Here is a 17,867-nt window from a genome sequence, read left to right as displayed (position 1 = left end):
GGAAGATTGGAATAATGTAAAGGACACCAACGTGAGAAAAAATGAGTTGGATTCATGGCTCTAACATTTAATAACCTTGTGATTTCAGGCAAGTCCTGTAAGTTATCCAAGCTTCTGTTTTCACTCCTATTCACTGGAGATCGTTCCTTTTTTGCTTACTACACAGGGCTGATGTCGGTGATACAGTGTAGACTGTCATCATAATTAAATTTTGTCAGTTTGTCTTTCAGGTGTATTATGGTTTGGATATTTTGCTAATTTGATCCCCACCTGAATAGTAGACATTCTCTTCTACTCAGGACCTTTCTTTAGTGTCTCCAATACATAAATGCCCATCGGATTGTTTTTTCAGATTTCCAGAGTATATCACTTTCTTTCTTGTAAAATTTTAATCAAGGTTTTAAGTCACATATAATCTGTGTGTTTGCCCACATGCATATATCTAGTGCCTATCTCTTTGATTACCATGTTTGCAATAGAGCTGCTTATTAATTTTTCTAGATTCCAAGATCAAATAGATTATTCTGCTTATAATCTTAGCCTGGCATTCCAGCCCCTCCATGACTGAGGCCAGCTTGCCTTTCCAACCTCATTTGCCCCTCCGCTCTTCCACAGACCAGCCGCTCTGCCCCATCACAGGCCCGTGAGTTCTTACTACCTGCCTTTGCTCAGGCATTTCCTCTCTGCCAGAACAGTCATTCCTGGTATCCTCATGTCCATACCCAGTATCATCTCCATATCCAAATTCTGATGCCTTCTCATCCATGAAACTTTACTTCTCAAACCTTCCTCTCCCATTTTCCCTTCTATGAAAACGCTTGAGCACTTTGCCTCTATTTCTCTTTTGGCATGGTGGTGTTCTCCTTTTAGAAATATGTTTTGTACTTTTCTTACTTCCCCTATGATATGAGCTGTTAGAGGGCACAGTCCAAACTTCATTTTTCTAGGTAACTGTATAGCACACAGCCCAGTGACCTCAATAGTTGTCCACAAAGAAATGGGTGTCTGTGACCTACGAATATGAAATAGAGGGAAGAGTATTTGCCTGTTTTACATATACTCTTCCCCTCTTTTGTGGTCCCCCCCTTTCTGATCCAGATTACTTCTCCTAGAACACTGAGCTTTGTTTCAAAAATCTTAATTATCATCACCTCCCATTGTACCCAACGATCCTTTCACTAAAAATTAGATATCTTTGATAGAGTGTATCAGAAAAATTTCGTTTGCTCCCAGTACCATATGGGTGATAATGACGTCCATTTTCATTTTCTCTTCTTACTGCTAATTCTTGTGCTGCTCAGTGGAGTGTTTTGCTGATCTCCTACATCTCACTTGATTCTTACTTCAATGGTGTGTATATATATATATACACCATTAAAGTAAGAATATATATACCATTGAGATATATATATATATATATACCACTGAAGTGTACTATATATATGTGTGTGTGTGTGTGTGTATACACACACACACACACACACACATACATGGTACACAACTGGGAAGTCCTTTCGGTGGAAGCACATAATTTCCTACCTGGCTTCTGAGAATAAAGATAGTATATAGAAAGAGAGAAAAATTCAAACTATTGATTTGCTTTATACTAAGACATGAAACGTGGATTACTTCATAGCAGGAAGATTCAAGGGAAAGGAATTCAAAGTGTATGATTTCTAGACCCCGGAGTGAGGTACTATTTCTCTCCCTGTCATCTTTGAAAAATGAATTGGGCTGTCAAATAAGTAGCTTTTCAAAATTTAATTTAATGGACTATTTATTAGAGGAAGAACACTAATAAAAAGAGTTCTTTATACCTGAAGCTAAGGGTCTGACAGTGATAGTGTGCACAGTCTGACACGCAGTAAGATCACCAACAGAGGGACTCCAGCAAAAGGCACATGAAGAGAGTAATTAGAGGCTTGATATTGGAGGAATTCCAGTCTCAGTATGCGATTTTGTTGCAGGCAATCTTTATCTAGGGTGGAATCTCTCTTTTTTTTTTAATTGAGATACAGTTGATATATAACATTATATTGATTTTAGGTTTACAACATGATACTTGCATATATTGTGAAATGTTCACTACAGTAAGTCTAGTTTAACATCCATCACCACACATAGTTACAAATTTCTTTTTTTCTTGTGATGAGAACGTTTACAGTCTACTCTTGCAACTTTTAAATATGCAATACGGTATTAGTCGCCATGTGGTACATGACGTCTCCAGGACTTACTTATCTGTTAACTGGAAGTTTGTACCTTTTAACCACCTTCACCCATTTCACCCATCCCCACTCCCCATCCCCCACCATCTCTGGCAACCACCTATCTGTGTTCTGTATCTATAGTTTAATTGGCTTTGTTCTGCTTGTTTGTTAGATTCCACATATAAGTGAGGTCATACAGTATTTGCCCTTCTGTGTCTGACTTATTTATCATAATGCCCTCAAGGTCCACCTATGTTGTCACGAATGACAAGATTTTCTCCTTTTTTATGGCTAATATTTCTTTTTCTCCCTTTCTCTTTCTCTCCCCCTCCCTTCTTGTGTGTGTGTGTGTGTGTGTGTGTGTGTGTGTGTGTGTATGAGAGAGAGAGAGAGAATGAGAGAAAGAGAAAGAGATTCTCTGTACCCGTTCATCCATTGATGGACACTTAGGTTGCTTTCATGTTTTTTTTTTTTTTTAATGTTTGTTCATTTTTGAGAGAAAGGCAGAGCATGAGTGGGGGAGGGGCCCCCAAGAGGGGCCTCTGTCTGGGGCCCCCCCCAGACAGAGAGGGAGACGCAGAATCCCAAGCAGGATCCAGGCTCCAAGCTGTCAGCACAGAGTGCGATGCAGAGCTTGAACTCAAAAACCTTGAGATCATGACCTGAGCTGAAGTCGGACGCTTAACTGGTTGAGCCACCCAGGTGCCCAAACTCATGTCTTGGTTATTGTAAATAATGCTGCAATGAACATGGGGGCCCAGATATCACTTGTGAGTTAATGTTTTCATTTCCTTCAGATAAATACTCAAAAGTAGAATTACTGGATCAAATAGTAGTTTAATTTTTTGAGGAACCTCCATAGTTTTGTTCATAGTGGCTGCACCAATTTATATTCCCAGTAGTGCCTGAATGCTCCCTTTTCTGCACATCTTCACCAATGCTTGTTATCTTGTCTTTTTTTTGTTAAGCTTTTTAATTCCAATATAATTAATATCTTCTGTGTTTTTGATAATAGTCATTCTAATAAGTGTGAGGTGATATCTCATTTTCACTCCTTCCATGGTTGAGGCCGGCATGTCTTTCTAACTTTGTTTGCTGCTGTCTTCCCTGGACCAGCCGATATGTCCCATCACATGTTCCTGTGTTCCTGTGTTCCTGCCATTGAACATCTTTTCATGTACCTAGTGGCCATCTTATGTCTTCTTTGGACAGTTGTCTATTCATATCTTCTGTCCATTTTATAATAGAGTTGGGTTGTTTTGTTTTGTTTTGTTTTTTGCTGTTGAGTTGCGTGAGTGCTTTATATATTTTGGACATTAACCTATTATTAGATATATGATTTGCAAATATTTTCTCCTTCAGTAGGTTGTTCATTTTGTTGATGGTTTCCTGTGCTGGGCAGAAGCTTTTTGGTTTCTTGAGCTCCCATTTCTTTGTTTTTACTTTTGTTTCCTTTACTTTTGGTGTTAAACCCCAAAATCATCACCAAGACTGATGCCAAGGAGCTCACCACCTGTTTTCTTCTAGGAGTTTTACTGTCTCAGGTTTGCTGAAAAATCTGCTTATGGGGGTTCCTTTCATTAAAAACATGCTTTTCTCTTGCTGTTTTTAAGAGTCTCTCCTTGTCTTTAATGTCTCATAGTTTAGTTATAGTATGTCTCAGTGTATGTCTCTTTTAATTCATCTTGTATGGTACTCTTTGGGTGTTATAGATCTTGATGTCTCTTTCCTCAGGGCAGGGAAATTTTCATCCATTAATTCTTTGAAAAAGTCTTCTGCCCCTTTTGTTCTCTCCTTCCCTTCTTATATTGATCTACTTGATGGTGATTCATATGTCTCTTAAGCTCTCTTCGTTCTTTTTTTTTCCCCATCTCTGATTGGATTAATTCCACTGATCTGTCTTCAAGATCATTAATGCTTTTTTTCTGGGTGATCTAATCTTCTGTTGAAACTTTCTATTGAATTTTTTTTCAGTTGTATTCTTCAGCTCTGAATTTTCTGTTTGTACTTTTAAAATTTTTTCTGTCTCTGTTGAAATTCTCACTTTGTTCATGCATTATTTTTGACTGTTATTTTGAACTCCTTTCAGGTAAACCACTTACCTCTTTTTAATTACAATCTGTTTCTGGATCTTTATCTTGATCTTTTGTCTGCAACACATTTTTCTGTTTCTTCATTTTCCTTGACTCTCCATCTCTCTTTGTTTTTGCACATTGGATAAAACAGCCACCTCTCCCAGTCTTACTAGAATGGTCTTGTATAGGGGATGAGCCTGGCCTGAGCTCTTAGTTGTCCTCAAATGTTTGTGATTGACCAAGTTTTCTTCCTTGTTCTTATGACTCCCTGTAGTTGAGATTGTGCTAAGACTTGTCAGTATCCCAAAAGGATGAATTTCAGTTAGCACCTAGATGCAGGCTGATTAGATTCTGGACATTCAGGCAGCAGCTGAGAAAGTATGTAGTTAAACTTCTTCCAGGGAGAAATATAAATGGAAGTTTTTGCCTCTTTCCTCTGTGCTGGGCCCAGGTGTATAGTCATAGGTGGGGAGTAGAGAGGATATCCCTGCATCCATTAAGAAATTGTTTTCTGTTTGCTACAGTGCTGTGGGACTCATGAATATTGTGTCTTGTTGGCTATCAGAATCAAGCAATCCAGGGACCATACCTTGAATAGCAGCTAGAAAAGCTAGGGCACAGACATGTGTAAAAACTTCTTCTAGGGAGATACTAGTGACTTGGAGTGGGCTGGAAGAGAAGGTGGGTTTGGTTTTTGTTTGTTGATGGTTTCCTTCACTGTGCAAAAAGCTCTTTAGTTTGATATAATCCCAATTGTGCTTTTTGTTTGTTTGTGTTGGGGTTTTTTGCTTTTATTTTCCTTGGAAGAGACATATCCAGAAAAATATTGCCAAGTTTGATATCGAAGAGATTACTGCCTATGCTTCCTTTTAGGAGTTTTGTGGTTTCAGGTCTCACATTTAGGTCTTTAATCCATTCTGTTTTAAGTTTATTTATGTATTTTGAAAGAGAGCGAGAGAGTGTGCACAGGAAGGGCAGAGAGAGAGGGAGAGCGAGAGAATCCCAAGCAGGTTCCACACTGTCAGTCAGCACAAGGAAACTGATGCAGGGCTCAAACTTATGAACCCATGAGATCATGACCCAAGCCAGAATCAAGAGTTGGACACCCAACTGACTGAGCCATTCAGGTGCCCCTTTAATCTATTTTGAATTTATTTTGTGTATTGTGTAAGAAGGTGATCCAGTTTCTTTGCATGTAGTTGTACAGTTTTCTCAGCATCATTTATTGAAGAGACTATCTTTGCTTGATTGTACATTTTTGCCTTCTTTGTTGAAGATAAATTGACCACATCAACATGGGTTTATTTCTGGGCTCTCAGTTCTATTCCATTGATCTATGTATCTATTTTTGTGCTAATATCATGCTGTTTTGATTATTACAGCTTTTTAATATAATTTGAAATCTGGGATTGTGATCCCTCCAGCTTTGTTCTTCTTTCTCAAGGTTGTTGTGGTTATTTGGGATCTTTCGTGGTTCTGTAAAAATTTTTGGATTTATTTATTTTGCTATAGCTCTGTGAAAAATACTGTTGGTATTTTGATAGATTGCTCTGGGTAGTGTGGACATTTTAACAGTATTCTTCCAACCCATGAAAATTATATCTCTTTCCATGTACTTCTGTCACCTTTGAGTTCTGTCATCAGTGTCTTATGGTTTTCAGAAGATAGGTCTTTACCTCCTTGATTAGATTTATTCTTAGATATTTGATTCTTTTTGATGCAATTGTAAATGGGAATTTTCTTCATTTCCCTTTCTTCCTCTTTCATTATTAGTGTATAGAAATGCAACATATCTCTACATATTGATTTTGTATTACACAGCCTTCCTGAATTCATGTATTAATTTTGATAGTTTTTTGTGGAGTCTCTAGGGTTTTCTACATATAGTAGCCTATTATCTGCAAATAGTGACATTTTAACTTCTTCCTTGTTTTCGATGCCTTTAATTTCTTTTTCTTGTCTGATTGCTATGGCTAGGACTTCCAATAGTACGTTGAATAAAAGTGGCAAGAGTGGGCATCCTTGTCTTGTTCCTGATCTTAGAAGAAAAGTTATGTTTTTCACCATTTAGTATGATGTTAGCTGTGGGTTTGTCATATATGGCATTTTTTAAGCTATGTTCCCTCTACACCCACTCTGTTGAGTTTTATCATGAATTCATTTTGAATTTTGTCAAATGCTTTTTCTGCATCTGTTGAGATAATCATATGATTTTAATCTTTCCCTTTGTAAATGTGGTATATCATTCTGATTGATTTTACCTATTGAACCATCCTTGCATTCCTGGAATAAATCCCACTTGATCATGGTGTACTGTTATTTTAATGTATTTTTACATTTGGTTTGCTAATATTTTGCTGAGGATTTTTGCAACTATGTTCATGAAGGATATTGACCTGTAATTTTGTTTTTTGGTAGTATCTTTGTGTGCTTTTTTGCTATCATGTTAATGCTGGCCATATAGAATGAAATTTGGAAGCATTCCTTTCTAATTCCTTCCTGCCTATTTTTTGGCATAGTTTGAGAATAGGTGTTAACACCACTTTAACTGTTGGGTAGAATTCACCTGTAAGGCATTTGCTCTTAGACTTTTTTATTGGGAATCTTTTGATTATTAATTCAATTTTGTTACCAATAATTGGTCTGCTCAGATTTTCTATTTCTTTCTGATTCAGTCGTGGAAGATTATATGTTTCAAGAAATTTATTGTAGTTTATCCAATTTGTTGACATAATTTTCTGTAGTAATTATAATTTTTTGTATTTCTGTGATATCAGTTATAACTTCTCTTTTGTTTTCAATTTTGAGTTTTAATTGATTAGTTGACTAATGGTTTATCAATTTTGTTTATCTTTTTAGAGAACAAGTTCTTAGTCTCAGTGATCTTTCCTGTTGTTTTTCGAGTACGTATTTCATTTCTTTCTATCCTGATCTTTATTATTTCTTTCCTTCTAACTTTGGGCTTTGTTCTTATTCTAGTTCCTTTAAGCATAATGTTAGATTGCCGATTTGAGGTTTTTCTTGTTTTTTTTTTTCTCTTTGTTTTTATTCTCAAGTTAGCTCATATACAGTGTAGTCTTGACTGCAGGAGTAGATTCCAATGATTCATCATTTATACATAACAGCTAGTGCTCATCCCAACAAATGCCCTCCTTAATGCCCGTCACCCATTTTCCCCGTATTACTGTAAACTTCCTTCTTAGAACTGCTTTAGCTGTATCCTAAAGATTTCGAACTGTAGTGTCTCCATTTTCATTTGTGTCTAGATATTTTTTTTTGGTATCTTCTTTGACTTCTTCATTGACTTACTGGATGTTTAGTAACATGTTATTTAGTCTACATGTGTTTGTGTTTTTTCCAGTTTTTTTTTTTCTTCTAATTGATTTCTAGTTTTATACTGTACTGATCAGGAAAGATACTTGATATAATACCTTCTATTTTTTTTTAAGTTTTGTTTATTTAAGTAATCTCTACACCCCACATGGGGCTTGAACTCACGACCCCCAGATCAAGAGTTGCATGCTCTTCCGACTGAGCCAGCTAGATGCTCCTTATATTGGTCTTCTTAAATTTATTGAGACTTGTTTTGTGGCCTATCATAAAATCTGTCTTGGAAATTTGTTCCATGTACCCTTGAAAAGAATGTGTATTCTGCTCTTTTGGAGTGGAATGTTTTGTATACATCTGTTAGGTCTATCTGGTCTAAAGTTTATTCAAAGCTACTTATTCATTTTTCTGTCTGAATGACCTATCCATTGATGTAAGTAATGTTTTTTTGTTTTTATTTTTTTAGTAGTGTTTTAACATCCCCCACTCTTATTGTATTACTGCCAGTTTTTCCCTATATGCCTGTTGATATTTGCTTTATATATTTAGGTATTCCTAAGTTGGGCACATAAATATTTACAATTGTTATGTCTTCTCGGATTGATTCCTTTATCAATATGTAATGACCTTTTTTTTCTCTTGTGACAGTCTTTGTTTTAAAGTCTATTTTATCTGAGGATGCCTGGTGGCTTAGTTGATTAACCATCTGGTTTCAGCTCAGGTCATAATCTCATGGTTTGTAAGTTCAAGTTCCTTATTGGGTGAGCTTGTGCCCTGCTTGAGGTGAGCACGAGCCCCACTTTGGTTGAGGCCCGCTTCTCTTTCCCTCGTGGGATTCTCTCTCTCTCTGTCCGTCGCTCACCATGCCCTCCCCCACTCCTCAAAAAAGATACATAAAGTCTATTTTATCTGAGTATTGATACCCCAGCTGTGTGTTTGGTTTTTGTTTGTTAGCTTCCATTTACATGGACTAGCTTTTTTCTGTCTCTTCATTTTAGTCTGTGTATGTCTTTAGATCTAAAGTGAGTCTTCTGTAGGCAGCATATAGATGGGTCTTGTTCTTTTCATCCATTCTGTGTCTTTTGATTGGCACATTTAGTCCACTTACATTTAAAGAATGATGGAGGAGCACCTGGGTGGCTCAGTTAAGCGTCTGACTCTTGATTTCAGCTCAGGTCATGATCTCATGGTTCATGGAATCGAGCCCTGCAGTCGGGCTCTGCACAGATAGTGCAAAGCCTGCTTGGGATTCTTACTGTTTACCCCTCCCCTGCTTGCTCTCTCTTTCAAGATAAATAAACTTTTTTTAACGTTTATTCTTGAGAGAGAGAGAAAAAGGGAGAAAGACACACAGTGCGAGTGGGAAGGGTCAGAGAGAGAGGGAGACACAGAATCCGAAGCAGGCTCCAGGCTTTGAGCTGTCAGCACAGAGCCCAACATGGGTCTCAAACCCATGAACTGTGAAATCATGACCTGAGACAAAGTCAGACACCCAACTGACTGAGCCACACAGGCACCCCACAAAATAAACTTAAAAAAAAAAGTTATTGATTGGTATGTATTCATTGTCATTTTACTTATTTTTTGTAGTTCTCGGTTCCTTTTTTCTCTTGCTCTCTTCCCTTATGGTTTGATGGCTTTCTCTAGTGTTATGCTTAGATTCTTTTCTCTTTTTGTCTGTTATAGGTTTTTAGTTACCACTGGGTTCATATGTAACATCCTATGTGTATGTAGCAGTCTATACTGAGTTGATGGTCACTTACATTCAAACATATTATAAAAGCATGACATTTTTACTCCTTCCTCCACATTTTATATATTTGATATCTTATTCTGTATCTTTTTATTTTGTGTATCCCTTGACTAATTTTTGTGCATATAATTGATTTTACTACCTTTGCATTGTAATCTCCTTACTAGTTCTGTAATTGATCTACTACGTTTACTATATGTTTATTTTTGAGACAGAGCATGAGCAGGGGAGGGGCGGAGAGAGAAAGAGATACAGAATCTGAAGCAGGCTCTAGGCTCTGAGCTGTCAGCCCAACGCAGGGCTCAAATTCATAAACCGTGAGATCATGACCGGAGCTGAAGTCAGATGCTTAAGTGACTGAGCCACCCAGGTGACCCGCTCTGTTTATTTTTACCAGTAAGAGTTTTCCTTTCATACTTTTCTTGTAGTTAAAGAATTCCCCTTAATATTTCTTATAAGGCCAAATATAGTGTTCTTGGTTGTAGGTTTTATCCTCTCAGCACTTTGCATATATCCTGCCCTTTCCTCTGGACTGTAAAGTTTCTGCTGAAAAATCAGATGATAGCCATAATTATGGGGTTTCCCTTGTGACTGTTTATCTCTTGTCTTTAAGATTCTCTCTTCATCTTTAATTCTTGCAGTTTATTATGAGTCTTGGTGTGGACATCCTTGGGTTCATCTTATTTGGGGCTCTCTGTGCTTCCTGGACCTGAATGTCTATTTCCTTTCCCAAATTAGGGAAGTTTTCAGATGTTATTTCTTCAAATAAGTTGTGCCTCCTTCTGTCTTCTCCTTCTAGGATCCCTATAATGTGAATTTTATTATACTGATGATGTTGCAGAGGTCTCTTAACCTGCCATTATTTATTCTTTTTGCTCTTCAGCTTGGTTGCTTCCTTGCCCTGTCTTCTAGATCCCTGATGCATTCTTTTGCATCCTGTAATCTGTTGATTCCCACTAGTGTATTTCTCATTTCAGCTATTGTATTCTTCACCTCTGATTGGTTTTTATATTTTCTCTCTCTCTGTTGAAGTTCTGAGTTCATCCACTCTTCTCTCAAGTCTGGTGAGTATATGACCATTACTTTGAACTCTTCATCAGGCATATTGCTTACCTCTTTTATTTTTGTCTTCTTTCATTTGGGACATATTCCTCTGTCACTTTGTCCAACTCTGTGCTTGTGTCTATGTGTTAAGTAGGTCAGCTATGTCTCCTGATCTTGAAAGTGGTGGGGTCCTGTTGTAAACTGTAGAGGAATCCCTAGTCACTAGAACCAAGGACTCCAGGAGCGTCCCCTGGGTGGCTACATGTGCCCTCCTGTTGTGGCTGAGCTGTGACCGCTGCAGGTGCACTGGTACGCAGGGCTCGTTCCCGGTGAGGCCTGGTTGCAGCTACCGTGGGTGTGCCGGTGGGCAGGGTCTGCCTCCTGTGCTGCTGGCTTGGGGGCCTGGCCGGGGGCTCGCTGGTGGGCAGGGTGGGCGCTCGGCTCGGCTATCTGCGAGGTAGTGAGCTGCCGTGACTGCGAAAGGTGTGCTGGTTGGGTGGGTCTGCTTCCCTCCCCTGCCCAGGGCAGGTCCACAGAGGATTGACACCGGGGGCAGGTGGTGCTAGCAGGGTAGATGAAGAGTGCTAGAACCGAGTCCTGAAAGCCTCTGGCTATCTAGGCTGAGGAGGGGCAACAAAAATGGCACCTGTCAGCACTTTGATTTCCAGAGAAAGCCCCTGCAGATGCCTGCCCCACTGGCACATATCCTAAAACTAGTCAGTAAATCTCCACGTATAGGCCCAGGTGCTTTTCCGACAGTGTCTTTTGTGCTGTATCTTGGGCCGTTTTTAGCTTACTAGCTCTTCAAGGGTGGGGACTCCGTTTCTTACAGCCTTCCAGCTCTCCTGGAGTTAAACCTTGCTGATTTTGAAAGCCAGACATATGGAAATTCCCCTTTCCGGTGCAGGTCCTGAGGGTGCTCGGTGTGTGTGCTGATCCCCTTGCTCCTCTGTGCTGATGACGTCCCTCCCGTTTGTGGGCAGTTGTGCCAGGGCTTTGGTTCCAGACTGCATTTCTGCTCCTCCTACCCTTTGCAACGTAGCCTTCTCTGTACGATTAGCTGTGGAGACTCAGTTGTGTCAGTCTTCAGGCCATCCTCAGAGGCAGTTGCATAGATGTAGTTGTTGCCTCTGTGGGACGAGGTGGGCCCGGGATCTTCCTGTTGCGCCATCTCCCTCCAAGCCCTGGAAGCTGTTCCATACCCCCTGTGCACACCTCTGTTCCGCTGGGGTCTGGAACCATTGTGCTTTTCCACCTACTAGTTTGTTACCACTTTTTAAATATCCAGACAGACCCATCATCTAATCTGATATGCAGTTCAGTTTCTTAGCCAGTCGCCTATCTCAGAGGAATACTGGCATCTAGCATTGCCATTCTGATTCAGTGTGCTTTAGCCAGGTGGGGGGAGCAGAGGCAACGGCAGTTGCTTTTTTTCTTTCCCCAAAGTGTTGAGAGAACACTCAGAGGCTGGTTCATATTTTTCAAACAGTCCCTCAAGTGATTTTGAATTAGAAATCCTAATTTGTTTTCATAAACGAGTTTCTGTAATTTTTTGATAGCTTTGTTATTTATCCTATTTTGTTTTTACACCAAATCAGAAGAATTGCCTTTCTTATAAACATCCTTAAGGAATAAACCAATTTTTAATTTAGGTATTTACATCAATTGTGCTTTTTTCTCCTAGGTGTCCTCTTTAAGAAATGAAAAACGAGGTTCATCATCTCTCCTCTCTGCCCCAGAAGGCGGTTCCGTGGAATTTGTTGGCCAGCATCCTCAGGGCACAGGAGCATATTACATGGAAACCTACTTAAAAAAGAAGCGTGTATACTGAGTTAAGTTTTCTCCTTAGAGCCTCCTAAGGTTTTTTGCAGTATCTCTGCTGTTCATCGCTGCCTTAACTACATTCAGACTAGCCATATCCTTTAAATACGGGTTTCTAATTTCCCAGAAGGAACTGTATAGTGCAGCAAGCAGAATTGCCAAATAAAAAATAAGTAGCAATAAGACAATTGAGGACATTTTCCATTAGAATTAGATGCATCTTAATGTGGTATTAACTTCCAGTCCACTGAAGAATTTAACAATGTTCCGGTATTCCTTGTCTAGAACTGGGAATAATTTTGACACCAGGTATAAAAGTGTGAAGCAATAAATGGGAAACAGTCTTGTTTCCTGAGCCTTAGAAGAATGAGTTTCTTATATGCCAGTGTGCATTTCAGTTGACTTTCCCTAGAAATAACTCATTTATAGATTTTTAGGACTTTTTCCTAGAACTATAAGATTGCGAGTACAAAAATGCAGTGGTGGTAATGCAAACTACCCCCACGCCAGCCCTGCAGTATAAAACCCAGAGTGATAGTGATATCCAAGTTATACACAACTACGGATGCTTTACTTTTAATGTTACATACCATTTATACCTTTTGTGAAAAACAAGGTATTTTTTAAAAAAGTAGCTTTGGTGAAGTTATTTCAGGGGTTGGCAGCCTACACCCTGGGGTCAAGTTCAGTCATCCCTGTTTTTATATCGTCTGCAAGCTGAGAGTGATGTTTATATTTTTAAGTGAAGTAGAAACGATTTGAATTCTTGAAGTTCAAATTTCAGTGTCTATATAAAATTTTATTGGAACACAAATCTGTTCATTCATTTACATACTGTCTATGGCTACTTTTGTGCTCTCGTGGCAGTGCTGAGTAGCTGTGACAGAGATCATATGGTCTGCAAAACCTAAAATATTGTCTGGACCTTTTGTGGGGAAAGTGTGCTAACCCTTGATCTAATAGCACGAATTCCCTAATCCTTTAACTTTTGCAACAGACTTGTAAGCAGCAAGCAATATAGTTTCTGCATCTGATTTCATGGCATAAACTAGTAATGATCTAATTGCTACAACAAGGTCTATTTTGATCCTCAAATGCCCTATTTCCACACTCAGTACTGCTCTTTCTGAAGGAGTACTATGGAGTAAGAGTGTAACGATTTTGAGTTAGCGAGTTGTACCTCACTTTCTGCTTTGTCTCTTACTCTTTTGTAGTGTTAGGCTGAAAAGTTAATTCAATTTACTTCTGTAAGAATTGTGTTTATCGCATATAACTTTCAACATCACCATTTCCTGAAGACTTTGGTGTTGAAAAACCCTTTGCTGTCTAGGAATTTCCACGTTTGTTCCTTGTTATGAGACTGTAATTGAGGATATGGAGTTTAGGTGTCTCAATGATCCTAGTCTTTCTGAAATCAGATTAAATAGTAATTCGGTTGGGAGACAAGTTTTGACTATAAGGTACCCTATTTTAATTATGAAGTTTAAAATTAGTACACATATTGTAGGACTTGTAAAAAAAATTTACTCGGTCTAATTCATTTTACATATTAACTTCTATTCGAAAATGACAGCTACAAAGCTAATGTCTGAGAAGTAAACTGCCTCTAAGTAACTGGCACCAGTTTTTAACTCCACAGTCTGTACTTCACCTTCCCATCTCCCACTGCATTAAGCATTTTCAGTGCTTAGTCACGTAAATCAGAGCTGCAAAATGAAAGCACAAAGAGGTTGAAGGAACGAAAAGAGATTCTGGATTAGAGCACATGAGGATCTGCCATCTGTACTGGCCTGTGCCCTGTCATCATTGGACATAACAGATAAATCAAGTGGTATGTGTTTGCAATGAGGACCATTACCAAACTCCCCCACCCCCTGCAAAGTCTATACTGTTATTTTTCTATGTAAACAAATTGTCTGAATGCTTTGAAAGTGAAATCTTAATATTAAAAGGCATATGCATGTGAAGTCTCTAGTATATTTATTTGTATAAAGAGTAAACAAAAGTGCATATAGAGTGGCCACAGGTTTGATACAGACAGAGACCTTGGTGATGTAGGGTTATTGAACAAATTTAAATGGCAAGTTTATTGTTGCCATTGCATCAATCCAGAACTCTTTCAGGCTCAAAAGGTGAAAAGTAATGACATCAAATAGACAGCATTGACAGAGGTTTTCATTCTTGGTCATAAAGGTCTTACGGTTCACACTGAATCAGATGAGACATTTTTGATTACCCAGCTACCTCCAAGCAAACTGAAAACGGTCTAGTAGATCCTGAACTCTCGTAGACGGTTAGGTACTAAAACAGTGACTGGTTGCATCCAAAACCAGTGCTGGAACAGCTTACCCCGAAGAGGTTGAGTTCTAAAGGGATCTACGTGGGCATCTCTGAAAAGCATGTAGGACAGTATCCAGGGTCTTGGAGTCAGTTCTGATTAAAGATGCACTGGCACAGGCTTGGTTCTCAAGAATGAACATGCAGCAAAGTATCTATTCCACAGCCGTCCCCCTGGGTATGAGCCATTCTCTCAAAAATCAGTACTTGGTCACCCGAGGGGGCAGGAGCTAAGCCACTGAAGAAACAACTCAAACTTTAAGTCCTACTGGTGACAGGAATACACTCATCTTTGTATAGAAACAATGATCTACTAACTGGTATCTAATATTTCAAGAATGCTTGGCCTATCACTGTATAGATACTGAAATTCGAGGGCAGGTTAGAGTACTAAGTCCATCCATCTTTTTATCTTCAATTTATCTGCCGGAAAGCATTTCAGATCAACTGGCAGCTGGGAACAAGTGCTGGGGTCAGCTCCTCTTGTTTTCTCTTGTGCAACTGTGATGGTAAACTAGCCAAACAAAATCTTTCCAAAAGGAGGAGTGCTTAAGTGCTTTCTGTTGTTGTGGTTGCCATCATTTGTTACTGGTGCCAAATTTAAAGAGGGAAGTACTTACACATAATGAGCACCGCAGTGTGCCTTGTACATGCCCAAATACAAATTTTTTCCATTAAAATTTCTTTTTAAAATGGCTCGGTATTGGTTGGGGAAGGAGGACTTGATACACAGGAGTTTAAAGGCTATTCATGCTTCTTATTTTAAAAGTGCTTCTAAAAGTGCTTCAAATCCTTTAATTAGGTTCTGAAAAGTTGTCCTATTAGTTGGTTGGAATTCCCAGCACTTTCTCATGAGTTGATAAACCTGTGAGGAGGAAAAAAAAAGGTAGATGACTTTCCTTATTACTCCATTACTCTTGTTAACTGAAAGTATTATTTATGAACTATAGTCATCACATTTCCTAGATCTTAACATTTGAGAAGCTCATGAATTGACCTTCCAAAAAATCCACGTCATTATATCTCAGTATAGACTCCCATTTCCTCACTGGTTGTTCTTAGACCTTTGAGATGCACTGAAGAATACGTACGAGTGAAAGTCTTAAAAGCTCAATTCACTTGAGAATACAGAAAACCGAGTGTCATAAATGCTACGGACTCCAGTACAGTTACAGTTGTCCCGTGAACAACACAGATTTGAGCTGTGCGGGTCCAGTTATCCCCGGAGCTGTTCGACTAAATATAATACAGCGCTATAAAAAACATTTGCAGAACCGTGCTACTTGTTATCAGGAAGGCTTCCAGTCAACACTAAAGTTACATTCAGATTTTCAGCTGTAGGAGGTCAGCGCCCCCAATGCCACGAAGGTCAAGGGGTTGACGGTACCCATACTTGTCACAATCCAGCCACACCAGAATATGCTCCTTTAGGGTGCTCGCTGAGGTGAGCCTACTTCTGGAGGGAATCCTTACTTTCAGCATAGCTGTCATCTGCTCCAAAGATGATTTGTCAGACGTCTGATCTGAGATCCAGCTTTAGAAAGTTACTTTAAAAACTACTTTTCTACTACTTTCCACTCCTCCACCTCTACCCCCAAACCCTTGCTCGAGGAGTTCAAGCCCTGAAAACATAATACAAATTGAGTTTAGTACTGTAAAATGGCCCACAGATACCTCATCTGGGCAGTTAGGTGGACAGGGCAAACGTTTTCCTTCTTTTAACGTGTTCACAAGTCTTGTGACTGTCATCTGGCCATGCGTTGGGCCTATCATTTTCAGGAACAACTATGTAAAGTAAAACCAAAGAAAATATTTTAGCACATATTTATGTAACACCAGGTTAAGGTAAAATTCCTAGAATTAACTGGAAATTAATAAACAGACTCTTCTCCTTACCAACCGTAAATGAGAGTTCAAAATCTTGATTCACTCTCAATGGTTAGTCTATAATCTAGCTCTCAGACTCTACCAACCATTCCCTCCCCTGGTTGAAGGGCCTGTCCCAGTGACAATGATCTCATTTACGAACACATGAGGCTCAACCAAGGTCCTATGCGCTGCTCCCCCATTCTCCCAGGAAACTGTCCCTGGACTCCTCACACAGGTAAGATCCTTGAAAACTGGTGTTGTTTTCTAGAACTTTGGCTCGTAGTGAAACAGGACTGGAGAGAGCCACAAATAAGTGTCAAGTGGCAACCACGTCAAATGGAAAAGTGACACTTTCCATTATAACACACTGACTAGAGTCTACGCAAGAACAAAATTTACACATTTTAACTGGGTGTGAGGTTCAGATGAAGGGACAAGGAAGACTTACTGCCATGGGGCTGGAATCGGAGTCACAGTAAGTGAGCAGCTCATGCAGAGTCACTCCAAATGACCAGACGTCAGAGGCGATATAAAATTTACACTGAATTAAACATTCTGGAGCATACCTGAAAGAATGCAGAACGTGAAACTTCATTTTTCGGGGAAGGATATTTCAATAAACATTATAGAGTAATTCTGAAAAATCACCTCTTTGGTTTTTCTTGGTGTTTAATACATTAACCACACATACGCTGAAGTACACATCTGACATGTCCAACAATACTGTTACAGGCTCTCTGTAGCACGGAGTTACTTTAAAATATTAGTTTGTGCTCATTTCACGGAGCACGTGTTGTCCATGAGGAGGAGGTGGCAGAGGACAGAAGGCCCCAGGTTTTCTTTCAAGTTCAAAATTAGCAATGACCTCGCTGCCCAGCCCTCTTCCAAGGTCAACTGTTCCAGTAGATGATACCCAACTGCCCAAGACAGAAATGGAGCCCCCCCGCCCATATCTAGTTTTCTAAATACTTTTCAAACCTACTCCTCTTAAGCCCCAATGTCACTGTCCCAGTTCACACCCTCATGAGTTCTGGCTGCATCAGACTTCCTGGCTCTAGTCTTGTTCCCCTCCCATCCACTGTGATCTTTTTAGATTCTCCACCCCCACTCCCACCCCTACCCCCCCTGCCGGGGAGGAGCAGAGAGACACAGAATCCCGAGCAGGCTCCATACTCAGTGCAGAGCCAGACATGGCTCGATCTCACAACTGTGAGATCATGACCTGGGCCTAAGTCAAGAATCAGACGCTTAACCGACTGAGCCACCCCGGTGCCCCCACAGTGGTTTTTTTTTTTTTTTTTTTTTAAAACAAAAGCTGCCATTCTTAAACCCTCTCATGGTATCCCAAAACTCTTGGGGTAGAGGGAGTGCTAGCTCTGTGACTCGGCTTCCAGTGCTCTGCCTTAGCAAGTCCTTGAGACCTCCCACTTC

The 17,867-nt window shown here is 39.6% G+C and overlaps 2 protein-coding genes across 5 annotated transcripts in view; one reads left to right on the top strand and one right to left on the bottom strand.

Annotated features, from left to right (window-relative positions):
* RAVER2 (ribonucleoprotein, PTB binding 2) overlaps positions 1-13,863 on the top strand; it is a 97,845-nt gene extending 83,982 nt beyond the window's left edge. For both annotated transcript variants that reach the window (XM_019449017.2, XM_019449016.2), the window contains exon 12: positions 12,094-13,863. In XM_019449017.2, the coding sequence (XP_019304562.2) occupies positions 12,094-12,240 (147 nt within the window). In that variant the 3' untranslated portion in view covers positions 12,241-13,863. The remainder of the gene's footprint in view (positions 1-12,093) is intronic.
* Positions 13,864-14,193: 330 nt separating this feature from the next.
* JAK1 (Janus kinase 1) overlaps positions 14,194-17,867 on the bottom strand; it is a 239,721-nt gene continuing 236,047 nt past the window's right edge. For all 3 annotated transcript variants that reach the window (XM_019449014.2, XM_019449015.2, XM_019449013.2), the window contains 3 exons: positions 16,885-17,002; positions 16,242-16,352; positions 14,194-15,432 (listed from right to left, as the gene is read on the bottom strand). In XM_019449014.2, the coding sequence (XP_019304559.1) occupies positions 15,325-15,432; positions 16,242-16,352; positions 16,885-17,002 (337 nt within the window). In that variant the 3' untranslated portion in view covers positions 14,194-15,324. The remainder of the gene's footprint in view (positions 15,433-16,241; positions 16,353-16,884; positions 17,003-17,867) is intronic.

Source organism: Panthera pardus, unplaced genomic scaffold, assembly GCF_024362965.1.
Source record: "Panthera pardus isolate Hobbes unplaced genomic scaffold, ASM2436296v1 HiC_scaffold_11, whole genome shotgun sequence".
NCBI classification, from domain to species: Eukaryota; Metazoa; Chordata; class Mammalia; order Carnivora; family Felidae; genus Panthera; species Panthera pardus.
This window is presented reverse-complemented; position numbering and strand designations above follow the sequence as displayed.